The sequence below is a fragment of the Micropterus salmoides genome, unplaced genomic scaffold (genome assembly GCF_014851395.1).
Source record: "Micropterus salmoides isolate LMB-PRFRI ecotype aquatic unplaced genomic scaffold, ASM1485139v1 Ms_hic_scaffold_20, whole genome shotgun sequence".
NCBI lineage: Eukaryota > Metazoa > Chordata > Actinopteri > Centrarchiformes > Centrarchidae > Micropterus > Micropterus salmoides.
This window is the reverse complement of record NW_024041151.1, coordinates 14429230-14456994: the sequence shown is the minus strand read 5'-3', so window position 1 is coordinate 14456994 and position 27765 is coordinate 14429230. Positions and strand designations below refer to the sequence as shown.

General features: G+C 38.8%; 1 protein-coding gene across 1 annotated transcript in view; it reads right to left on the bottom strand.

Annotated features, from left to right (window-relative positions):
- Positions 1–27765, bottom strand: part of LOC119914337 (astrotactin-2-like) — a 280669-nt gene that overhangs the window by 198291 nt on the left and 54613 nt on the right. The window contains exon 2 of the mRNA XM_038733584.1: positions 25751–25938. Coding sequence (XP_038589512.1) covers positions 25751–25938 — 188 coding nt within the window. The remainder of the gene's footprint in view (positions 1–25750; positions 25939–27765) is intronic.

Genomic DNA, 27765 nt, shown 5'->3' with positions numbered 1-27765 from the left:
CCCTACAAATCCCTGCTGCTTTAGTCCTAAGTGACTTCATGGGGAGGAGAGTTGCTGGAAGCTCCATAATTCCACTCTTTTCTGTAGCATAGGTTTACTTCAGTCTGTGATTATTTCCCTTACTTTGCATTCATTTTCTCCAATAATGCTCCCATTTCCTTTCTACATCACCTTGCATGTTATTCTTTTCTCTTCCTTCTCCCATTAGCCTTCTCCTGTAACATTCACATATTTTTCCTGTTGTTCCTGTCTTTTACTTGTTGTTTCTTTCATTCCCTACCCTCCAATTGCCCTTTTCTCCTCTCTACTGTGGATAATGTTGCCTCTTTCCTTTCATCATTCCCTGATAGGTTTGCTTGCAACCATTTCATCCCTTCTCACATACTTACGTACACATCGTCATTCTTTTCCATATCTGATGTAGAATTTGGCTACAAACACCAGCAATGAATTATTAATCAATTTTGCTAACCTTTTTTCAACAGACATAATAGCAGCAAATTTGTTGGATTAAACCCTGGTTTAGCCATGACAGGCATCTTAAAACTCAGAAGAAGAAGGACAGCAGCTGGATTGTATTTTCTTGTTGGTGCATATAGGCCTAGTAATGACCAGCGATAGTCTGAATGATATGTGTTGAGTGTACAACATCAGAATGAATCTGAAAGCGATGGAGAAAACTATGAAAGCCTGACTTATAAGGGGGAAATCAAGATTTACAGTTTTTAAAAATACTAAATAATGCTGCCATGGGTTAATTCTAACTATACTACTTTACATTATTCCAGTGTGCACAAAAATAAATCCTTCTAATGCAGGGCAGGGTGAGAAATCAATACCATTACATTAGCAAATATGAACATAATACATTCTAGTAATTTGGTTTTCTCCCAGATTCAAAACACATTACACTAAAATATCCACCACTACGATAAAGCAATGTAATTATTCATCTATCTATCTATCTATCTATCTATCTATCTAGTTTAAAGTTACAGGGACAGTGCACATAAATAGATATTTCTGTAAATACGCCACTTTAGCCATCTTGGCTAATTTTCGACTGCAGCCCCTGGGCAGGTATACTGACAGCTACATAAAATACACTAAAACAGGAAAGCAAAGCACATTTCATTAAGAATGCATTAAATACTTTAAAACAAGGACAATATATAAAACATAAAACCAAGCATCAGTTTTTTTAACAAAAAGTAAACATTTGTTTTTCCTGGCTGTCCAGTGTGTGTCCACAGCTTCTGTACTGTGACGTATTCTGTGTGAAACAGCATGTGTGAGGAGTGTTTAGTTACAGGAGTGATTTAAATCAAATCCTTCAGATGTGATTGGATCGCTACAAAAGGGGGCATCATTTAGCAAATACAGAACATAAAGGAGCTGTGGAGAGATACGACTGTTGTGGACTGTTCACCTCCACCCACTCCTCCCTCACCTGCTTTGTTACATCAGGAGGTGGAGGATAAGGGTAAATGAATAAAAGAGATCTTAACTATATTTTTTAATAATAATAATTATACATTTTTTAACAAATTTTTGCCAGCTGAAAGCCAAAACACATCCTATTAAGACAATGCTCTGCTAGCTTCCCACTAACCAGAGTGGTTTCAAAAGTGGTTTTATATGATGGGTAATTAGCTCCCAAATCCATATGTCACCGCCTCCAAGATGAGTCAAACATGTTTTTTACAGGAAGAAAAAAGATAGATATTTTGTATTAAAAAAATACTCACCAAAAAATTGGGGGCATGTATTTAGCATATGACAAAAGATAAATAAACAATATGACACAGGATTAGAAAGTGGAAAATGTTTGGGTTTTTTCCCTTTAACTGTCTTTAAAATGACTGAAAGGTATTTTACACTCTCAGTTATCACAAAGTCAACTCAACAACAGTAGTGAACAGTAGCCCTAACTTGAGCTACAGAACATTTTTAGGGTCAAAATGATAATATACAGAACTACACTTGCGCCACTGTAACAGTTTATATGGGCACTTGAATATGGCGGCACCACAGAGACCTGGTTATAGTCAATCTCCGTACTTTAGTAGAAGTAGTGGAGAGTCAAGAGGTTAAGAAACCCAAACGCTAAGCCTCATTAAACTTGATTCAAGTGAATGTGAATTTAAGATATTCAATCACTGATTAATTGTAAACAGGCCCTAGTGTGTGTTCATGAAAGAAGTAGCAACATGCCAGGTTGGGTTTTGTTTGTTTGTTTGTTTGGTTTAAAATAACACATATAATAATAGCATGAGTTCATTTTTGTAACATTTCAGCTGTCAGTCTGTTTAAGAGTCTATAATAGAGCCTCAGGTTTGTACTTATATATTAATTATATAGGAGAGCATTAATATTTGCATACACTATTTCCAGTGAAATTTTGTGTTTTAAATGAGTAGTACAATATGATATTACCTTTGATATTACTTCTTTTCAAGCAAAGCGTCCCAGAGAATCATCTGTATTAGTTAGCGTACATATGTTTGTCCAAATGTGTCCAAAGTTCTGATGGAATGTCCTAAAACTAGGGTCTGTTGTGTGGGTGTCTCTGATATTCTTTCTGCATATTTCTGCTGTTATATCTAATCTCTGCAGTGTGACTCTGATTCTGATGGCATTTCTTCTGTTGAGGACAGAAATAGCACTGTCACCATGGATCTCTCTGATATGTCACCTCTCTTTGCCCATTCATAGGAGAAAGGAGCCTGCAATGGCAGATGTCTAGGCTTTGCTACATTTGGTAAAAACAATCCACATTAATTGCAAACAGCATCATTTTGTATAAAAAAAAACAAAAAACATAAAAACCGCACAACCCTGTATCATTTCACCACTAAGATGAAACGGTGTGCATTCAGGTAATTTCCCAAATAAGAAGGATTGAAAAGGTATTTTTTTCCAGTACATACCAAAAAATGTGCATACCATAAATTGTGATGACCAAATCATCTCAAAAAACAAAAACAAAAAATAAAAATACTAATCTAAAAGTTGTGTGAGGCACTATTGTTTGTATTGCTGACCACAGTGAGTGGCTAAACAAATCGCATACACTTAATTGTTGAAGGCATTACTCAATCTAACCTTCAAACCACATCAAACACTAACAGCTCAGAAGTTTGATGCTCAGTTGTAATGCTCCACTATTCACTCTTGATGCAACAGCTCCTGTCGAGCACCAAAATGCAGAAAAGCTGGAACTGCTACAGTGTATGTACTTTGGCACAACTACGACTCCCTTATGATCCTAATCAGCTTCTTTATGCAGCAAAACAACACGACACAGAGCCAACACATCAGACACATGCTCTGTGGTTTAGCCACCATCTGTGCACAGCAGAGGACGTGGATCACTGAACCCTACAGTAGTGACCATCCACCTCCTGCTCCAAGGGAAGACTGGACAACAGCAATCTTTAGAGTATTATTTAGAGCAAATGCTACTGTGAAATCGTCACATAGTGAATTCAGACAGTCAGACAGAAACAAAAGCAGCAGATGACATACCTAGATGCACTAGATACTCCCACAAGCACAGGTGTACACACATCCTTAGACATGGCCTGCCTTCATATACAAACAAACACACCTTTAATGGACTGTTTCTATGTTCATGCAACTGTGTCAGGCAAAGACCTTCAAGAAAGAACAACATCCTTTACCTACAACTTTTTTTTTTTTTTTTGCTGTCACCATCTTTTATTTGTCAAACTCCCACTCTTCCTTACCTCCCCCTCTTGGTGTTGTATGTGTTTCTCTCATATCTCTCTCTCACACACAGCAGGAAGTTAAAGTGGCATGTGCCCTAGCATCTGCTCCCCATTCTCTCTGTCCAACTAGAAGTCACAGCGTGAATGACAGGACTTGGCTCTCTGGTCAATATTTCCACTCGGCTAATTCACCTTGGAGAAACCGTGCCTGTCCATTACCTGGCCACATGGAGAAGTAGCTACTAGTCTCAGACACATACACACATTGCTTTCCATGATCCAGTTTTTAAGATGGTAGAATAGAAGACTTTTTTAAAATGTTGATTCCCTTTGTTTTAATTTACGTTTAAACAGGTCCGGCTACCTGTCTCATTCATTCAGTGACGATAACTTATTCACTTAGTCTGAGCCTAAATGAGTCTTTGGTGTACAATTATAACTGGTCATTAAAAAACAGGAAGTAACTCAGGTGTCCTCATACAAATATTTCGGTGTCCACATTGACAGTCTCCTTTGTTGGAACACACATGTTGACAACCTGTGCAACAAATTGCGGCAGAGGCTTTATTTTTTAAGGTGTCTAAGGTTGTATGGTGTGAGCAGTCAGATCATGATGATTTTCTACCATGCAATCTTAGAGAGTGTCATCAGATATGGAATTACTGCATGGTTCGGCAACTTAACAGTTAAGTTGAAAAACAAGCTTGCCAACATGCACAAAACAGCCATGAAAATTATAGGAAGGAGGGACTATGAGCCTGTACAGAGCCTGTATGACCAAGCAGTTATGAAACAGGCTAAGAAAACTAAATCGGACCCTCAACATCCTCTCTTCCCTGAATACGAAACCCTGCCATCAGGATGAAGACTCCATGTACCAAAATGCAAATCCAATCGCCTAAAATTATCATTTGTGCCAGCCTCCATTAAGCTGCTGAACAATGTAAAATAGTGTAAAAATTAATATGTGAGCACTACAGCACTTTGCTTGCAACATTGGTGCAATAGGGCAACGTGCAATAAATATACTAGTACCTTAGCATATGCACTTTACACAAACTTCAGTTCAATGGAGCAATGTGCAACAACCACACTAGCACTTTAGCACTTGCACTTTAATCCATGGAACTATGTTGTCAACAATGTCCTTTTTCTTCTGTGTTTATATTTTCCTCTTGTGAAGTACAACATGTCGATGCTTCTCAGGTTCTTGTTGATGTGTTTTGTGATGTATGATGTCTTTTGTGAATTTGTCTTTCTTTTTATTTTTTTTTTATGAAGCAACTCTGCACTGTGCCCAAGCAGAATTTCCCCTTGGGGACAATAAAGTTAACCTAACCTAACCTATATCTACAAAAACACTAAACCAGGATCATTTGTTGCCCCCTCTCCAATACTGCATAAGTGTGTAGGTTGCTTTGCACCAACATTGTGTACTCTTGTTCTAATAAAGGTTTTGTTCGGTTGTTGAGAAATGTAATATAGAAAGGCCCATGCAAAAATATATATTTAGATCTCAATTGGTAAGGTAAAGTTTTAGGATGGAAGTGAAATAATCTATTAGTCCATAGCCCTGGCTATGTAAATCACTAGAGAAATTACACTGACCAAAAGCCCATACCTAATCATAAAATCTGATTACACTGTGATTGGAAACTGAATGAAAATCTCCCACAGCTTAACTGGAAAGCACCAGGTCGACCTTTCTATTTTGTCCCTTTCGCCATGGGAACTAATACATGTTTCCATCATCCTCTCCCCATCCCCTTTTCCATCACCTTGAGTCGTATCCCTTCATTACTCCACCTCTCTATCCTCCCCCTTTACATGCCACGATGCTCCATCCCACACAGGGAAAAGATTTGAGGGCAGATAATGCTGTCTTGAGCCCTGGCCCTGTGAATTATAACGGAGAATTAGGGCTGATTTGCTAGTGTGGCGCTCCCGCCCACCCAAAACCTCTCTCCCAGGCTTTTTCTAGCTTTAGCCCATGCCCTACACCCACCACTTTCTTCTCATCCAGCCTAACAATGTGTCTGTTTCAGGCTTCCCAAGCTTGGGCCGATGTATAAGGATAAAGTCTGCATCCACGTCATAGATTATAAAGATAAATGACATCTCAGTTCTGCAAGGTGAGTTCTTTATACATATGCAACATTAAAAAGGTATTGTTTTACAGTTGTGCTTTCAGAAAAGTTTTATTATTTCCTACATTTGCCATGCCAAACGTCAAAGAAAGCCATACAAATTTCAGAACAGATTTTTTCCCAATGTGATATACTATTTGCCCACACCTTTGTTGATTTCTATACATCAGAAGCTACAACACATATTTGCATGTTGTGTCCTGTTGTCTTTATGTTATAACATTTCACACCAAACACTGTTGCCATTGTGTCTCATCTTGCCACTGTTACATCGACTATAATTCTAAGGTTCAACTACAGCCAATTTGTCTTGGTCAGGAACATTTTAGAATGAAAAACAATTAATTTACATTCCTTATTAAAAAAGTCTATCATCAAGCATTGGTTCTTCTTATGTATTAAAATGTTACTGTATGTACACACAACAGAGCATGAAAGCAATTACACTGGTTCTGTTCCATAATAGAGGAAATGCGACCTCTGCATTATGTCTCTTTTAGATATGGGTGGCATGGCTGGTAGAAAAAAACAATAAAAATCAGTATTTACTAAAATCTACAGGGGCATTCAGTTAAACAGTTTCCATAATACCACCCAATGGGCATTTCAAAGTATAACCATACATTTGTTTTGGCTTTGTTTTCAGTTCTCCCAGTCTGTTTTTTTCCCGGATGCATACGGTTCAAGGTAAATTAGATTTTTTCAAAATCTTTTGATTCATAAATGATGGCCTTTGAGTGAGTATTTTTTTGCACATTACAAACAAAACAATTATAGAGAAGAACATATGGAATGAGTTTTATTGATAAAATTGCATTCCATGAATGGCAGAAAAAACACTAAATAATTGAAATAGACAACTGATTAGTTTGCTACTCATGTGGTCATCCTTTTAGGAAAAGCATTTTGCATTTGAATATCACACACATGTTGAAAAAAAAGGGGCCTGTCTTTAGATAATGACTAGCATTTGTGTTTTCCCTAGCATTGTAACGGAGCCTGGGTATATTTCTCAGCATAATGACATCCCATGATACTCACTGTTTGCATGGTAACCAAATATAATTGCCTGATGACCATGCACCGCTGCTTGCTCATTACTGTGGCAGATTAGTACTGCTGGAAAAGAAGAGACTGCAATGCCCCCACATCCTCACACCACCCCACCCACCGACAGTACATTATGACTTTTCCATTTGCTTTTAGAAGACATAAATTATATCTTCACATTGAGGCTGTGTTAGCCAACTGTAAGCACATATGCCCGCCTAGTGACATTTCATAGAAAGAAATGTGATTAGACACGTAACGCCAATATTTGCAGTGGTGTCACAAGGGGCCAATACAGGTACAGCTACAGCTGTTGATAACAAGGCAATAAGAGGGCCTGGGCAATGAGGCTCTTAGGGTGACTTTGATTGAGAAGAAAGAAAGGTCTGAGGTGTTAAAGGTGGAGTGGATTTTTGCTTTTGTACAAGATACAGGCATCAGAGTGTGTACAATGGTACATACTTGTAAAGAGCAGCATGTGGGAAAATAACAGTGGGCACACATACACAGTAATTTTGTTTTCCCATTTTGCTTGAAGGCATATTTTAAAAAAAAAAAAATTTCAAGGCTTACATGGATTACTCAGATTGCTCTTTTTGCTGTTCCGTCAGGAGCAATTGTGTGGTATTTAACAGAAAACAGAATAAACATAAGACTAAAACAGTGAAATAAATGGCTTTTCGCTCTGCTAGAGAAAGAAATATCCTTGCCTTGAAAGCTGGCGTGTGCAATGGAGCTATGTGTGATTATAGGTGTTTTTATGTGTTAGTGTGTGCTTGCGCCCGTGTACCTCCATCAGAGGCAGCTGGGGCCTCAGCCCTTGTTATATTCCCTGTCGTTTAGCTTGAAGTGAGGCCTTTATTTGTATCTGCAGCTGTCGGCCAAGTGTTACCACAACAGCTTGTGAGAGTAGACCTGTCAACGAGCGGCAGCCGCTGAAGGGGAAGCTAGTCTTTGTCCATTCATGCCAGATGTAATCAAAAACTCTTTCACCCTCACTCCTGCTCTCCCCCTAAACCCCTATCCCATCCCTGGTCTCTTCCATGCTCCTCATTTCACATCAATGTCTTCTCACTTCACAGCTCCACATAACGTATTTCATGTTGTATACAGTGTGCTCCTACTGACACTTGTTTTCACCTTGGCACACGACCTGGGGTTAAAACATAGGACTCTGTAGGGAACATGCCAATTTGTCTCTCAATCTGGTTTGGGAGAAGGGGAAAATAAATAGATATACACGGTCCTGCAGTGAAAACATGTAATGGGTTCAGATTGCTTTGAAAATGCTAATAGATAACACGGGTCTGGATGACACTTCCAAGCCCAATTCAAATAGCACAGATGTTCCCAATTGGTGCTTGAGTCATTAATGGCTGCTAGCAAAACACATCTGCTATAATTTGCACTAAGGGGAAGAAAAACAAGCAGTTCAAATATACATTAATGGGAAATTTCCCAAAGACTTTAATCACTGTGCTTCAGTGGGCCATTAAAAAGAACAGCAAGAATTTGGATGAATCAATAGTAAGGTATAGAAGTAGATGAGGAGATGATAAAAAAAGATGCTTGTCTGCCAGCTTAAGGTAGTTGGTATGAAAAGCTTGGTGGAGTTATCTTAACAGTTCATTGAGGTTAATGACATTTCCAGCGGGGATAGTCTAATTCCTAAAAAGTGAAGTGATGCATCAACATATCAAAAAACTGTTCACCTTATTACACTCCTTATGCTCATGCTAGCAATGAGTTTCAAACCTTAATGCTTACCCAATTTTACAAACATATCTATATTCCCTCTCCACACTTACACAACCAATTAATCAAGTACGTGCATGTGCTCTAGAATGACAAATTATGCAGCCACATGAATCAAGCATCTTCACATACACACAAACACACACAAGCATCCAATATAGTTATTCAATAATCCTCTCCCTTCAGCAACAGACTTTTCTTTTGTTCCATGAACAACTCGTGGTCTCCATCGGTAACTGTTACCCAGGCAACAGAACAGACAGAGAGAAGGTGAGTGAATGGGCAGAAGAAAAAAAGGGAAAAAAAACACAAAGATGGGGGATGCAGCCACTTCTACCTGAGTTTTGTCTCTATAAATAGTATCCTCCCTCTTTCACTTGCACAGCAACTGGAAGTCTGAGGAGAACTAATTTGCTTTGGTCATGACACTTGCCCAGCCAAACAAGTGCTCTATTACAATGCGTTGTGTTTTCAAGCATGTGTGTGAAAGAGGGACAGTCGGATTGTGTATGTGGTGTGGATCAGGGTGTCTGTACACGTCCGTCTCCGGGACTGTTCTTCAAATTAGAATTTACAAGGATGTTAAAAGAACTATTTAAACAGAATCACAATGCTCCTAACAGGTGTACACTTATATATATATATAAAACGTCCACGAAATATAATTACAACAACCATAGGAGGTCCTGGATTCAAATCCACTGACAAGCTAAGGCCATTCTGTGTGGACTTTCTTTTCCTGTGTCTGCATGACCTCACACAGTCCATAGACATGCAAATGACCATTTGGGAACACCAATTGCCCATAGGTGTGTGTAATCTGTGTTTCTGTGTATATGTGTGTCAGCTCTGTATAAGATTGGTGACCTGTCCAGGGTGTAAACTGCCTCTTGCTCAGTGGTTGCTGCAATAGGCTCCATTCCCCTGCGACCATGCATACACAATAAGGGGTTTAGAAAATGGTTGGATGGATGCAACACAGCCATTCAAATTCTAAAAGAGGTGAGTGATCCCAAATAATCACTTGGGAAGGGAGAGGCCTGCACTATGTGCACATGAACACCCACATATACAGTTCATCTGCATATAATGTAGCACAGGAATATTCACAAGCATAATCACACAGAATATTCTACACAAAGCTTAACAACACAACCAGAGAAACCTCCAAAGCCCATACTGTCAACTATATTATTATTACTGGATTTGAGTTTAGCGAGTTGAATGTCCAATAGCTAAATGTGCATTGTTGAAAAAAGCAAGGATGCAGTGTCGCTGATGTTAAACCACTAAAACCCGGCCCCGTCTATAATATCCAACAGTAGACCCCAAGTTCTGACCCTGAAGTTCCAGTTCAACCTGTGCCACATATTGGCAAGAAAAGTTAAAGCAGCAGTGGTTTTGAGTTGCAGATGCCACATGTACTGGCATGGAACATAGTCGTTGCTGCAATTTGAACAGTTTGTGCCACTGCTAGACAATGACTGAAACTGCTGTTTTGTCTTCTGTTTATAGCTGCTTTGACCTAGAGGGACTGTGGCTCACTTTTCTGATCAAGAGCCTGACAAAGCATAATGTTATTGTTTATAGATGTTAAAACGGGGAAATAAATGGCAGCTCAATTGGTGATTTACAGCTATAAGTTTAGTTCTGGTTGAGTATCAAATATCCAGAGGAAGTTTGTGAGACACAATGATGTTCAACTTGTGTTTATTTATTTTACCTAAGATAACAGTTGGTACGGGTTAAATGAAAATAAAAAAAAATTTAACTGCAGCTGTAACACTCATGTCCTGCAGGCGGTGCTACAGACTGTCAAGTGTCAATTATTAATAGGTGCGTTTGACTTCATGCGGCGCTGCGCTGCGGTAAATTAATGTGATGCATACTGGACTTAAATAAAGCATGCTGGTTTGAAATTATGTCCAACTTTTGCCGGTGCTGCAAAACGTCACCATGTCGAATGACATTAAACCCTTGTGGGAGCAAGGTCCCACAGTTGCTTTTTTCCAGCTGCACCAAGTTGGAAGCACAGTATTGCCTGGTCTTGTGGCATTTTTCTTTGCAAATGCCGCGAGATCAGACATTGATTGACTCACAGTGAGTTCATGCAGGCAGAATGTGTCCGACTTGAAGGCGCCGTTTTTATACACCGCCCCTGCAGTCACCTGCAGCTCACGTTAGATGATGAAGTTGGAGAAAGTCAGCCGCAGTCATCTCAAACACAGCTATTCTCTTAGCCAACAGGAAGAAATATAAACATGCCTACATAATTTCCTTGCCTATAGGTGGTGCAGGTTGGCATGCATATATATGTATGTACTTGAGTGCTTTCAGCCACGATAAAACGTAGCAGAACGATCATTTAAATGGAAAAAGTGGTGCCTTGAACATTCTATTGTCTACGCAAGCGCACTGCGTTACTTTTTTAATATGATGGTCTTTATGTACACATTGCTGCTGATTTGGTAAGACCTCTGACACACCCACCAAATGAGGTACATACTTGAATGCCTGTTACGCACCATTGCAAACCATTTCAAGGAAACATTTGATTCAACCCGGAAACCATAGCAAAATGGTGCACATGGTTTTCAGACAGAATGTTCTCTGATAATGTACAAACAACTCCCCTTGTGAAGAAAACACAGCATGTCAAATATGAATGAGTGTATTTGTGCATGCTGACTAACAAACCAGCATATTCAATGCAAATGGCTATGAATCAATGTGCACTGAGTTATAGCTAAAGCACACACGGACAGCCACTTCAAGACTGTAAACTCCCAATGAGACATTTATGGCAAAGAAATGGCATAGTGGCACGCTATAAATGTAAAGATATATCCTGTGCGTACACAGAGGATTCTATGGAGGTGTGTCCAAATTCATTTATATTGTATGACATAATTTACTAAAAAGCCAAAGATAAAGAAAGAATCATTTCTCTGCTACACCTCTGTTACAACCAAAGGCCTGGACCCGAGCCATCATGACAGTGGCACAGTCCTTGAAGCAGCTCCATAGCACCTGTCCATGTGTTTAGTGCACTGCTAAAATCTGGGAACAGAGCAGCTATGATGAGAACATGTGGGAACCATGCCAGGAACCTTCCGTGAAGAGATGCTTGTCCCATTCTGTCCCCTACGGATACAAGAGACAGAGCCACGGCCAAGCAGAACACATGAAAAACACCTTGATCTGCTGTATATGGTGTCACGCTATAGAAGATTATAGTGAAAGGTAACAAGGCTCCTGTCCTCCTTATGGACTAATTAAATGACATTAACCTTTTTTACGCTTGCCCAAAGTGCTACTACTGGCCTTAAATCCAAGCTCAGAGTGAGGGGATAGACCACTGCATAAACCACTGCAAAACACGAACAAGTTGAAATGTGATTCAAGTGTGGTTTGTCTGCTTGGATGGGGAGGCTGCAGACTTTTAAAGCAATAACTCACAGCTTACTACTGATCATTGATTTAAAGAGTCATCTTCTTTGTTACTTTGCTATAATTAGAATTTCCAGACGAAACAGCATTTATTCCTGGCTGATTTTCAGAAATTTTCAAGAGATGTCACATCAAGACGATAAATCCAAAAGGACAGACACTGGTTACTCAAGAACCTGATGAATAAACTGTGCAGCAGACATGGAGTTACGAAAAGAAAATGATGAAACACTATGTTACTTGTTTCCTAATAACATCAACAGTATCATCCCCAACAGTATGTCATAGCAGTAATGTCTCTGGTTAAGAACAATTAGCAATGTAGGTCATTCACTGAATTGATGGACAAGTGGGGAACGTGCAGACTAACATGTGTAATGTGGATGTATACTCAAATATTAACATAGTTTCAGTCTGCATATATTTCCACATATTGTTAACGTGGGTAGTATGGGTCAGTGTCAAATTAACCAGGCCAAAATCTAAAGGAAATAAAGAAGATACCAATAAATAGGAAACAAATCATATATGTAAAATATACATCATCTTTGTCTCTTGAAATGTGATTCTTTGTTCTAGATGCAAGGTGAGTTTTAATGTTACACCAATGCTAGCCTTTACAGGGACATGCAAGGTAAAACAGTTTCATGTGAGAGGACAAACAGTCTTTCCAAAAGACCCCTATGACTTCCAGCAAGAACCAAAAAGAACTATACCCGGAATAGGGACACCAAAGCCCGCCTTTGCAACTAGGCACATTTAGAGAGTCCCGGTGGATGAGAGGGTCACCCCAATGTGACTGCATGTTGCAGAAAGGGGAGAGCACTAACTGCTGTTTTTATATGAGCACCTAAGAGCAGGTTGAAGTACTTTGCCTTCCTAGAGAAGCCGCTAGATTCCTCTTACAGATCTATAGTGGTACTAGAAAACATAAATGGCCACATTAGTGACTCAGATGCCTGGAGGGGTATTATTGGGAGGAATATCCTCCCTGTTAAGCACGCAGGTGGTGCATCGTTATTGACCATCTGTGCAAGTCATGGGTTGTCTTTAACAACACCAGAGCAGTGGCATAGGCAGAAATAAAAGAAAAAAATAATTTGAACATGGAAACACATGGCATGCTGTAGAACTCCTTGGTGCTCTCATCAACTCTGATGGCAGTCTTCATCTAAACTGTTGATTTCTACCAAGTCTTCCATCTTATCTTCAGTGGACTGTTGTGATACATTTGTTTTGAATTCTAATATGCATACAGTGTAGCTTGGAGTTGAATACGGAGTTTAGGCTTATATTGGACCACAATGCATCTCCCTGCTCAGGTGCCAGTGAAATTGACGAGAGACATTTTGTCCCTGGTGCCAATCGCATTTGAGATGGAATTAATATTGAGAAAATATAATTAATTAGTAGCTGTACATCACTTTTGATGTTTTTTTTCCCCTCACACAACCCAAACTCCAAACTGAGGAGTGACGTTCCAGCAGGTATGCTTGGGTGGTATCCAAGTATTATGGTATACCAGAATACTTGGTATACCAAGGTAAACCATAACACTTGGATAGAAATCCTGAAGGTATGACTTTCAATGTTGTTTATTCACTGACAAACTGTAACCTACACTGTACATTTACTGCTGAACTGCTCACCTTTTCCACAGTGTTCACCGTCACTACCTGCTGCTCTATCTCCCTTGCTCAATCACACACTCACTACACACACAAAAAGACTTTAAGTGGTGGCGATAACGTTACAGCACTTGTAAAAAACAAAAATGCCTCTGCCCCAGTTTGGTAGTATTTTGGGTTTAAACCCAGCAATACTTGTCCAAGTAGGCTAATAGCATATTACACCCACATCATTGTAGGCTAGACAATCTCATACATGCTACAATGACTTAAGTCACCAGCAGTTCAACTTTTGCATTGTTGTTGTTGTTATTTTTACACAAATACTGCCATGTACTGTATACCCTTGTGAAAGGTCAGGAAGGTATTCAGGTATGAAAAACTAGATACCGCCCAAGCCTACCAGCAGGATGAAACACTGGCGTTGCAGCAGAGAAAGCTGATCTGTCGAAGGAGTTCATACAGTTTGACTTTCAGAAGACCTCAATTGTCAGAAGGGTATAGAGAACACGTGGGAACCCCCTTAAACTAATAAATAAGCCCTGTGGACAGAAAGGAAGAGATTCATTATTGGAGGAAGCTCAAGGCTAGCCCCCATGTCATCATTCACTGGGTTAGTAGTAGAGCTTGAGAGGAAAGCTGAAGGCCCTGGATATTGTCACAGATTAAAATGTCTCTTCAATGTAGTGTGAACTTGTTGGCAGACCGCAGCTGCAAAACAGCCAAATATGATTCTGACAGCTACATATCTGCCAGGCTATGATGCCATATTGGTTAAATGCCAATCCCCCCAATCTTCCCAGTCCTATACTTGCAGCTCATCCATTATTTGCAAGCCTTTCACTGACTAGTGGGAGTAAACCTTGGTCATTGTCTGAAGTAATGAGCAAGGCACAGTGCCACATGTCGTTAGCAGTGTTAGTCCACTGTTGGCAGTCATGGAGGAGGTGACTGGCATTCAGTCATTATTCAAGGAAAAAGACCCTTACGCTCATGAAAGCTGAAATTGAATGAACTAAACTGAAATTGAGTTAGCAAAAGTCAGTTTAATAATAATATATATTAAATTTAGTAATCATTTTAAAGCCATTGCGTTTAATTCAAAATGGTTCCCAGCATATTAAGTTTGAATTCATTTAAAAAAAACATTATGATCAGACCCCGTAGTAAACTCTTGGTCCAGTCACTATGTATGATGGTCAATCTGTCAACTTTTACTGTACATGTGACATTCTGAGGCACAAATTCTGAAAGACACCAGTGTTGTATGAGAAATGGAAACAGATGGCCCACATATTTTTTACCAATGGCAATACATGCATCAGGGTCAGAAAAGACTGCAGTTTTATTTTCATGTGTCAACGCTGTCGCTGCTACATAAAAGCAGCATCTTTTCCCCCAGACGTGCTCCCTTGCTTTGACACATTCTAGCTACTGTAACTTGAGGTGTTTCTGTGTCAGGTGTTAACATGTCCATCTTTACAGACTTCTATATCACGGGTTTGGGTTGGTGGGGTGTGCTTTGGATTTGTTTTCTGTGTTCATTCCTTGCCCTTGTATTTGCTCTTCTCTGTAGTGTGTTACTTTGGTCATTTGGTTATTCGTCAGGTTTCCTTGTTATGAGTTCATCAGTGTTTCTAGTCTTGTTTTACTGTCTCTGTGTTCTTTGCTTTTGTTGTTTTTTGTCTGCAAGTAACTTATGTTGTCTGTGTTATGTTTCATTTTGTGACATTGTTCCTTGTGTGTTTCAGTTAGCTTTACTTCCTGTATTAGTTTGTAGTTAGTCTTCCCTAGTGTCTCTTGTCATGTTTTACTTCCTGTGCTTGTCGTTGCTTGTCTCAGTGGTCTGACCTGTGTGTAATTAGTTTCACCGTCTGTGCAATAAACCACAAAACTCACCAGTACCATGTCCGTGTCTGCATTTGGATCCATAACCTTTCTCCATTGTTTAGCCAGGTGGCTGAACGTAACATTCTAGTTGTGAAAGTAGACAAGGAGAAATTTGCTGTGGAGTTAAATAAAAATCCAGACATATTCGACCCCAGTGTCATGGCTTTATAAAGATAATATTTTAAAAAGTCATCCTCTGGTGAGGAATCAAATTAAATAACACAAAAGACACCTTTACTCAGGAAGAGTACTCAGTGTTTAACTTGTAGACATGCCTTGGCATGACTGCTGTGTGCTAGGGGCACCGAATGAGAAGTGTCATTTAACATTCTGCTGCGCTGCAGTGGCAGTGTGTTTTAGACTTCAGGCACATCATCACTTTAAGTCTGGGTCAGTTGGTAAACCACAGGTTTCTTTTACTAGGAATCAAAACTGCCGATCCAGAGTGATTCAATTTTTCACTGAAAAGGCCTCAGCTGTACCACAAATAAACATTTTAAAAAAATTTAAATGTAATTAGTTTTTGCATCTTTGCATTTCATCTTTCTGCAGTAATAACATAACATTTTCTTTTTAAATTTTATTTTGATAGAATCATTAATGCAAAGTAAAAACGCAACAAATGGCAAAGTCAAAAGACCAAAATAAATATAACACTTTTAGGTGATCACTAGTAAAATTATTTTGATCGTGCTGAAGCTTAGAGTATACTAATGCTATAATTTAAATTGCACAAAGTGCAGTGCACAAAGAATGCTGAAAGAGAAAATTAAAACAAAATGCTACAGCTAACAATAGATGATTTCTTGTTGAGAGTGGTCTTCACTTGACATTAGAATGGCCATGAACCCCTTCCAGTGCTGACTACAATTTAATGGGGAATGGACAAATAATAACAGATATTTTAAAATTCAAATTACTCAAAACAAAACACATTCATCTTTTGCAATCCAACTGAGATTTAAGCGTAGATCCCTGACATTTGCTTTTCACAGTGTCCACGGAAATTGTGTTGTTTTTGTTTCCCTGTAAATATATCAGAGTAGAGTATCCTTCCACCTATGGATGTACAGTATACAACTGATGATTGTTTTGTTCACATAAACTTAAATTTTCAATTTTGGGAAATTTAAATTTAAAGCTACACTAATCAATATTCTTACAACAATAAGACAAAATATAACGTGAACTTACAGAGGTTTATCACCCAACTCTGCATTTCTCCTCAGCTCTATGGAGCGGCTTTTGTTTTTGTAGCCTTTCAAGTTTTTTTTTGGTTTCACCAACTTTACTGTTTTGGTTTAGTGTAACTGCTTTCATCACATTTGTTTCCAGTTGTTTTTTCAGTGAAAAAGCTGTAAAGCCTTATTGTACGCTACCTGACTATCATCAACCTGCGGACAGAGCTTAAATAGAACCACACTAATTTAATTTCTAAAGTGTTATTTGCAAGAATCTGGACCCAACCCCTATACACAGAGATGACCTTTGAAATTGCTACAGTGAAGCTGGTGTAGGCAGCGGGGCTTGAAGGATTTTTGATATACCACTTAAAAGTTTTGATGTGATTGAGCAGTGACTATGTAAAGAAGCCTTATTAATGGCACATAAAACAATTAGCTCCTTTCACTAATCACTTTTCTAATAATTCTGAACTCTACAAGCTTCATGTCAGTCTCTTAAGCTGCTGGCTACCAGTCATTTTAATTTGCACTGACATTGTATTCATGGTACAATAACACTCGTGTAAAATCACAGAAACCAAAAGGTGACTGAAACAATTGAAGCTTGGAGCAATTAAAATGTAACTCACTTGGACTTTAATGTAATAATTGAAAATATCCTCACCCACAGTAGCTTTATGCCTGCCTGTTCTGCGTGGTGGAAATTAATTTATGTAGTCCCCAATTCAACAGGAGCCACAATTGCCTGAAATGTCTCGATGACCCACCACACTGATTGTCATATATCACCAGTGACTGCTTAATTATAAAGGAAGCCATTTCAACCGTGTAGGGTGCACTGTATCTTCATGCATATCTATCAGGACAGAGATAAGAATAGTAGTCATCCCTTCACATTGTGTGAGCTCAGGAATATTAGATGACCCCAGGCATATGGTCAATTATAAGAAATGAGATGGACTGATTTCACAAAATGAAATGTTTTCTATTCATTATAGTTTTTAGTAATTTATTTTGTTTTGGTGGTCGGCTAACTGCTGTATTTAAAAAATGTCCAGATAGTCAATGAAACATGTCTAATTTCCATTTTGTGTTGTCCTACAGACACCCAGATCTCAGGCAATAGATGATTATGTTCCGTAACGTGGCATATGAAAGGCTCTGAACTGGCAGCCTTTATTGCATCTCATTTTGGTAAAATACTACCTGTCCTCCCAGTGAACTCAAACATGCCATTTCTTTGAAAAATCCTCCACAGTGCTACACACAATATGACTGATTGCTGTTTCCTCTGAACTCCATATTCAAATTCCCTCTGCATTATATCATTCACAGAACTGATGAGAAAGAAATGCAATTATGCCTCACCTATAATTATTTTTTCAACCAAAAACTTCCTATATTGCATCGCGCATTGTGCATCATGGATGGTTTCTGGTGTAGAGGTTGCACTGAGTGGAGAAAATTGCTTTTTCTCTGTGATCTGTCTTGGTTGTGGGATGGGGGCTTTGTTTAAGGGCTGCTTCAGTACATCTTAGAGGTCTGATCAAACCACTGGTGTGACTCCTTTCTGGAGGCAAACTGTCTGGTGTTAGATGTTAATAATTCCATGAATCACATTATTTTGTACAGGGCTGTAAAAGTTCCTTCTGAAATTTTTAAAATTATATCAGTCATCTTTGCCTCCGAGTGTTAACAGATTCATTACTCTCTCTCTATGCATGTGAGTGTAAGTTTAATATTTTTTGATAACACTGCCTCTAATGTCCCCATTTTTTTCCAAATGTATGATGAATAAAAACATGTAGCACAGCTACTAGGTAATACTTATCAACGCAGAGTCTGAGGCTACAGTAAAACAGTGACAGACAGCAGTGAACTACAGTGAAGTACTTCCCTGACATTTAAAATACAACCCTTACAATGATTTACAAATCACAATTTAAAGAACATCTCTCGAAAGGTACAAATCAAAAAGAACAGAGCAAAGACTAAAAGCAGTTTGACAAAAGGGCAACCACAACAAATAGAATCCTTGATAAAGTGTGTGTGACACAATGCAAATCAAATGTTTTCAGATAAAAGGTCTCCATGGCCAGGGAACAGTACATATTGTAATAACAAAATACAGCAAAAATGTGATATAGTATCACTAGGTGCTTTAGATTACAAAGGAGGACCACTTCAGTATACAATAGGTCATAGTCAGACATAGAAAATAAGTGAAGTGCCTTCAACATCCAAACTTTTTGTCTCTAAAATATGGCTATGGCCACAACTATGGTGACCAGACACCCAAAAGTTGCTAGGACAGGTGAAGTAAAGCTGCAGGCAGCTACAGAGAAGGAGATGTCTGCCACGGGTGTTGATCTGACAGGCACCGCAATAATGAAATTAATTAAATTAAATAAATTCTAGACACAGACAGATCATGATTTACATAGTCATTGTGTTTTTTTCCTAATGACAGATAGACTTCATGAATAAAATTAATTAAATTTAGCAAAGGGTTTTGAATTTCACGTGTTGAGGTTTTACTTTTCATTGACATTGAATGTAACATAGCCATGCCCACCCCCAACACCCATGTCCCAAATTGCACCTGTTCTCACCTGGGGCGGCTGTGGCTCAGGAGGTAGAGCGGGTTGGCCGTTAATCGGAAGGTCGGCGGTTCAATCCCTGGCTCTCCCTGGTTGCGTGTCGAAGTGTCCTTGGGCAAGATACTGAACCCCGAATTGCCCCTGGTGGCTATTCCGCCAGTGTATGAGTGAGTGTGGATGTTAGTTTCTGTTGGAGCACTTAGGCTCAGTGTATGAATGTGTGTGACTGGTGAATGCAGATGTAGTGTAAAAGCGCTTTGAGTGGTCGAAAAGACTAGAAAGGCGCTATACAAGTACGGAGCATTTACATTTACCTGGTCACCCTAGCCACAACAAAATGAATTTAATGATTTCATATGGTGAGGATCCCTAATGGTATTTTTGGACAAGATTTCAGCCTTTTCATCAGGATCATTTAAAGGAACATAATGGTTAAAATAGCTTGGCTGATACATATAGTATGTTAAACATGAGTCCAAACATGCACACAAATTTACTGTAATGTACTCAGTGCAAGCCTGTGCAAACTATTAAAAACAAAAAACTTTACTGACTAATTGCGGTACTCTGAAGTCTGAAGTGAAGTGGGTTAAGTGTAACTAAACATATGCCTACAACATACATACTGTCAACATACCTCTCAATCAAACAATCAAACTGCATGTGACAGTCTGTAAGTGTCTCTGCCTACGTAAACTAATGGAACAACCAAAACTTCCATGGTTCATTTTGTTAATTCAAAGTTAGTTTATGAAGTAGGTAAATTAATTATGTATTAGTTGTTGATTAAAGCTTATTTACTGACTGACATATAAAAGATAAGTCAGGAACGTGTCTTGAAAAAGCATTATCAGAATATAAAGCTCTGAGATTTAATGTATCAAAGAATATGTGATCATCACTCATAAGCAATGGTTTTAAAATGTATTGAGTTATTGTGATACATTTTTTGCATAAATTGTTGTATATTAAGCACCAGCATCATCCGATTTAGAAGAAAGAAGAAGAAACCAAAGTAGACAATAATTTTCATTAGATTCCGCAGGGTTGTTGAAGTGAACAAATGTACAATAAGTCATGAAGGAAAAAACAAACAACTTCATGCTTTATGTTGAAGGCCTTGCCTATCCTTAACTTCATATAGTAAACTATAGAAGCACCACATATAAAACATGCATTGCTAAGATATTGTGCTTACAAATGCCAATTTGCCATGTGTCAATTATTTCTCTTGATATAAGCTTTGACAGGGTCACTTTGAAACACTGACCACAATGACCACGTAAAAAAGGAATAGCAATAGAAATAGAAGGATAGAAGGAATAGCAATAGAAATGTAATAGTTAAAACGCTATAGAATAATTAATAATAAAAAAACACTGAGAACATGTTCAATTGTAAAGAATAATAAAATCTCACATGAATAAGACAATACTGTCAAATCAACTGATTGAGTGTGAGTCACTCATTGAAAAATCTGTTGAAATTGAAATATCTGATCGCGACGTCAGTCAATTGTCATTTTAACCTGTTTTAAAACTGATACCTGTCCCCATCTGCTGCTGTTATATGATGGAGAGACAGGGAAGGACAGCGAAAAGCAGAGAGAGTTGGGGAAAACGGTTGCTTGCGTAAGTGAGAAACTGACAGCTCAATGCCAGAAGAATAGAGTGCTCACACTTCAGTCTGGGTCAGAACTGACAGCATCACACATTGTGATGTACACTCAAAGAGCCAGGAGACACCTTGGGGCCATGAGGCCAACCACCGCACCTTCTGTCCCATTCTGACTGCCTCGTTTTCCCCTCCTCTTTCCCTCATTCTTTGCATTTTATACACATTTTTTATACAGATCCCTACCCACAAGATAAGACAGTTTTTGCAAAGACAGTGTATTTTTTTATTATACCTTTATTTTACCAGGCAAGTTAATTGAGAACAGTTTCTTATTTACATTAACGGCCTGGCAGGAGACAGAGGCCTCCTGTAGGAAATGGATACTGGGAATAAAAGGAAAGAAAGGGGATTAAAGTGTACCTGCATGAAGGTATACAACTATGTTTGAAGCAGCTCTAATTAATATTTCACACTAACACCGGATTACAGGACTACTTGTATGATAAAGTGGTCACTGGTACTACAGATAATTATCATTCGACTCTGCAGTTCACCTCATCTCTATGTTTCAGCGTCTGCAACATTACTGTTTTGGTTCACTTTCCCTGCTTTCATCAGCATCAACACAGCTTAAAAGGGAATGAATACTGAACACACACCACTCGACACGGCAATGAAAAGGTGCCTCCCATGAGTGTCTAAAAGGGGTCATGGCAAATGTGTGATACTGTCTGTCTCTGTGCGTCTTCCTACAAAGTTTGTCATGTTACAAAATTCCGTTGGATGTTATTAATAGGCCACTCCCACTGTCACACTCCCTTTTAGCCAATTGGCATGAACACCTTCACACACACACACACACCTACACACAAAGTTTCAGGGCGCAAACCGTGGCCGCCAAAGGGTGGGGACATTTCTGTGGATAGACCATCCAACCGACAGAGCGAGCTATAGAGCCACTGGTCACAGCTGAAAGTCAGTAAATGCAGGTTTAAAGATATCCCAAATCTAATTTTTAAAATGCAAGGATGGTTATGCATTTTTATAAACATTAAGCTAAAACCTTCAATGTAATACACTGATGGTCACATCTGTTGAGCTGTTGCTCAAACAGGAAAATAAGTGGTTTAGTCTTGTGTTGTTTTGTTTGTTAGAGTTTTTCCACCACCAGTGGTGCCTAAGGCTATGGAGCTAAGTTTTGATGAGTAGGTCCCTATTTTGTATCACAAACAAAAAAGCTGGATCCGCCAAGGTGTAAAATTTACCCACAGTTGTTTCTCGATTGTACACTATGTAGACAAATGTGGGAAACCCCTGTCCCAATACTTTTGGGAGAGGCTGTTTTTTTCATGGTGTGGTCTTGGTAAGAGAAATCTTAATGCTACAGCATACAATTTTAAACAGTAGTTGTTCCAACAGTTTGTGTTTGGCCTTTTCCGTGCACAAAGCAAGGTCCATAAAGAAATGGTTTTCCCAGTTTGGTGTGGAGGAACTTGACTGGCCCGCACAGAGCCCTGACCTCAACCCTATCCAACACCTTTGGGATCAACTAGAACAGAGATTGCGAGCCAGGCCCATTGTCCAACATCAGTGTCTGACCTCTGGATGAATGGGTAACAGTTCCCACAGACAAGCTCCAAAATCCTATAGAAAGGCTTCCCAGAAGAGCAGAAGCTGTTATAGCTGCAAAGGGGGACCAACTCCATATTAATGCTTGGATTTAGAATGTGGTGTCATAAAAGTAATGTGTAGGTGTCGCAGTACTTTTTTCTATATAGAGTATGTAACTTTATTTCAATAAAATATTCAAGTCTCCTAGTCTTTGACTTCCTAAAAGTTTATGTAGCACCCTCATAGTTAAAAATTGTCAAGATAAATGTGCATATATACATATAAGCGACAGCGAGAATGCAGTCATTTTCAAGCTATTATTTTCAAGCGAAGATGACAGGGAGGAAGGATTTCTTCCACAAGGCGGATCTAAAGAATAGTCGCTGAGAAATCAGATTCGCTTTTGATGTAAACCTCAATAAGCCCTTTTGAGGCAGGATGATATGTGTAAGAGGTTACATCTGAGTAAAAGCATTGCAACAGAAGGCTTGGGAACGTGTTAAAGGTCTCACCATTTAAGTGCTTTAGCAGTTATTAAAATATATTTGTTTAAATAGGGAGCCAGTGTTTAAAACCACTTTGTAACCGCGGTGCAGCATTTCAGACCAGTTTTAGCTAAAAAAAGGACCTTGATACTAAAGGAGGAGGGTGGAGACCTCTACTGTAAGTAGGAGTAGACAAAGGTGTGACAGCTCTGTCAGATTAAAAAGTATTTCCAAAACAATGCATGAAATATTCGCAAATCAAAAGGAAGGTCACAAGCAAAATAATGTGCTGCTTTTATAAGAAGGGTTCACACTGTAGGCAAGAACACCACAGTATTTGATGATACGCTTTTTTTCTCACAAAAGCAGTTAAGCAAAGGAGTGTCATGAGGTGCCGACAGAAAAATCAAAAGAGAAATGGTGCAATTACATGAACTTATCACAACGTATGTGCATAGCACAGAAAAACAGACATGAGCCTCAGTTCAACTTGAATGTTTATAACTATCATAATTGTCTTATTGTTATTTCACTTTAAGTGCAAAGTTGACGTGGCGCCAAAAACTCCCTGGTTTGACAACTTGACATTGGGGACACAGCCCATCATAAACATTTCTTGGCAGATTTAAATGCTATATAACTGTCAAATGCTTTTATGAGAGTGTCTAGAATAAAGTTTTATGTAATAGTGTGATTACAGTATACACAGTAACAAAAATGTTAAGTGTTAAGCTAAAGGACAAATGCTTGAAACTGCTACTTTGGAATCACACTGTTAGTACACTGTAATTGTTCATGTCAAGTTATTAAAACACAGACATCTGTCTGCAGTTTCTACTTTACAATGAAAATAGCTTAAAGCAAATGTCAACATTCATAATGTTTGATTCCTGTTCATGTCAATTCTGTATGGCACAGTCATAACAGTATTATGCACACCCCTTAAAATAAAGTGTCACCAAAAAGTGTTTTTTGAGGGTGAGAGGAGGAAGTGGAGCTGTGATCAAAAGAGGTGAGAGGATTAGGGAGAGGTGGATAGAGATGGTGCAGGGAGTAGAGGGGGAGAGACAGAAATAGAGGAGGTGGTGGGAGGTGCAAGGAGAGGTGAGGCAGAAAAAGTCAACAACAGAATAGGTGCGAAACATGAGACTAGAAGCCTGAAAAGTTGGGATTTGGGGAGAAAGTGAAGGGGTGAAGTGATGAGAACAGAGATTGGGAGAGGTGGGACAGAGCCAGAAGTATTTACTTCAAGAGAGAAGTTAACAAGAAGAGACAAAGCACCATCAACATCCATAAAGGTGAGATGATGCTACTAAATACATGGGTAATTAAAAGACATGGTGAGGTTAGTTTTAACAATAAAGTCCAGAGGAGAGAAAATATTTCAGTGACATAACGCTGTAGAGCAAAAATATGTAGGAGGTAAGTTATCAGCTGCACTCTAGTGTGTGTACATGTGTATGTTAATAAGGTACTTCAGTCCCAGTAAATTTAAAGCAATAGCAAAACCCTACACACCGCAGACAAAAGCTGTAGAAAGTCAATAAAAACACTACTGATACACATACAAGAACAGCACTGGGTTTAAGCTTAAGTCAGGTCTCCCACCAATCACTGCCTAGCCAGCTTTCTACTCCACCTGCCAATGGTGGGTAATAGCATACTTTAAAACATAGATAGTACTCTCACAGCACTCCATCAGTAGGAACTAATATACCAAGAGGTGCATCACTTAAATGTGCCGCTGTAGCTCTGCCTTCACCTGACTGTTTTGACATTTGAAGATCTTTACCTCCGCACCAGTCTTCTTGTCTACAAAGTTATTACTCTTTCGACTTGCTGCGTCAGTACCACTAACTGCAATGCTTCAAGTGAAAAGGCTTAACACCAGCTCGGACGGTGAACATTGTATATAAAAAAAAAAGCCCATCACTACCTTCATTAATCCTCATTAGACAGTAAGGAGTAAAGTCCATGCTTATCTAAAGTGTATTATCACTATGGTTGGGTATCGTTGAAATTTTTACGATACTAGTTCCAAAACCAGTACCCTTAAAATAATACAGATACTAATAGAGTACTTCATTCAATACAGTAAGAAGTAGACAACGAGAAAAGAGTCAGTTAAACAAGTCAATAAACTACACTTTTTGCCGCGATCTGGTTACCAAAAGTATCGTTTGAAGTACTGGTTTGACTGGAGACGTTTCAATACTAAACAATACTTTCGGTTGATACCTTAAAGGTATCGCTACTCAGTACCCATCCCTAATTATTTAATTAAGGTGTCTCAGCACACTTCAATCAAATAAGATTAACAGGAGCATCAACACATGCAACTCTGGAAAACAGGTCATCAGTGTTAACCTCTATAAATAGATTCTATATATCTGGTGGTGGTAAGCAACTTCAACACAAAATGCATAATTTTGTAGTAAGATGTCTACATTTTAATAGAATCTATGTGATTAGTGAATTTGCATGTGAGGGCAAAGTAAATCCACGCAAATTCTCCGCGTCAATATTAAACATTCACACACAATTTCACACTGCAGTAGCAAGCTGTCTTGACAGTTCTTAGGCTCAGGTGTTCATAACTTACCATAACTGAGATGTGCAGGAGATGCATGTGTTCATGTAGGACATGAGCAGGCTCCCGGGCTGTAGGTTGTGTTGTCTGGTCTAGAAGCTCAGACTCAGTCAGGGACACATGAAAGTAGAGTGTCCCATTTTCCAACCACTGCTGCTTCCAGTGTACCTGAGAAATGTCTTCTCCCGTACCCGACATCTCTGCAGAGAACAAAGGGAAACAGGTTTGTGAGATCAACATTTAGTATATGGGAAAGTGACATTTAAACTGTGAATATATGTTGAAGTACATGTTTTCAAACTGCATTATGTCAATGTTAAAAGTCTAATTTGCCTGTGAAGAATAAACCAAAGTTCAAATGTGACTGTTAGGTTAAGCATTAGTAGTCTTGTATAGTGCCTCAGCTCAACACTGTGCTGCAACTAGAAACCTTAAACTCCTATATAGCTGGACAGACTTCTTAGGCTGTCATCATTTTGTGCAGTTGGCTCGGTAAGAATTACTGTGAAGCCATTGCATTGCTTAGCGGCTTTGTCTTTGTCTTTATAATGACAACTTTTTCACTCATGGTATTAGTCGGAGATTTGTCTAAATTCAAGAATGAATAAGTGGTAAGCATCACAAATGTTTCAGCCATCACAATCAATATAGCACTTCATTTATATACAAAATGAGTCACAGATGGGAAAGGCTTATTCCTGTTAATATCCAATAGTTTACACTCCACTTTTTGTCAGACAAGAAACACAGAAACAAAAACTCTAGAATTGGGAAGACAATGGATTTATGAGACTTGATTAAATTCATAAGTCCAAAACAGTTGTAGAAATGCTGTCTCATCATTCAATGTCCTCTTTTTATCTGCATAAATTGTCGTACATTTTGTGCCAATATAAAACCATTAGCTGCAGGCCAGTGCTGGCATTAAGTATCCAACATCAAAGGAAAGCTGGAAACATTTAAAAGCAAAGGAAAGAGAAAAATATGCCAAAAGGAAAAAAACAAACAGACCCAATTGCAATTTATAGGGGAAAGGGGGTGAACAAGAGCAGGGGGATCACTAGTTTATCTCGATATGGATCATGGCACAATAATCTAATGCTATCAAGTGGGAGTGGCTGTTCAGTAGAGAAGTACTGAGAAGCCTCAGGGAGCCTCAGATTGCAAGGCTTGATACAGTATTTGTCATGTGGCTGGGTGACAAGGGCATAGACATCTGCTGACATCTCCTATCAGTGGCAGGTAGCAAATGACAAATGGCTTTCGGTGCAGCTGGTTATTAACCCACTGACTGTGGGTCAGAGGACATGGACAGCAGGAGGGTTATGTGAGCTATGTTCAATAGTGCCATAGTCCCTCAGGTGCAGGGAGAGAGCATGCAGATCAGACATCCCTTCATAAATTTTTAATGCTCTGTTTACTTAGTTAGGGAACATTACTTAAATACAGGCACTGTAGAGCTGCAATTCACAATTATTTTCCATATGTTTTTCTTTATCATTTCCTTAAATTTATGTCATTATTTTTTCAATGCATTAATTAATTAGTTAGGCTATAAAATAGGGAACATTGATCAGCACCAAGTCAAGTCCATGGCATCATCCTCAGAACCAGAAGTCAAATATATTCAAGTTACAAATGATATAAAACAGAGGCAATAAATCTTACATAGTGAAGCAGAAATCGGCAATGCATTATTCTTGATAAATGAATTGTTAAATGATTAATCATTACAATATATGTGAAATAATTTTCTGGCTATCAACTCAACTATTGTTTCAGTATTAAGAAAATGTACATCTTAAAACCTTCTGAAACAACCTCTGAAAGTACACTTTCCTCTCTCCTGTAATAGTGAGGCGTTCTATACTTTTGCTGACTACAGCTTATGATAAAATTTTGTAGGGTGTGAAATTCTTAAATGCCATAACTGCTGGCTATTCAACTCTTTATGTTTAATCTGTGGGCTGAAGACACACTGCTTGACCTTTCACCTTGACAGGAGATAAAGCTTTTTCTGCTGGGCC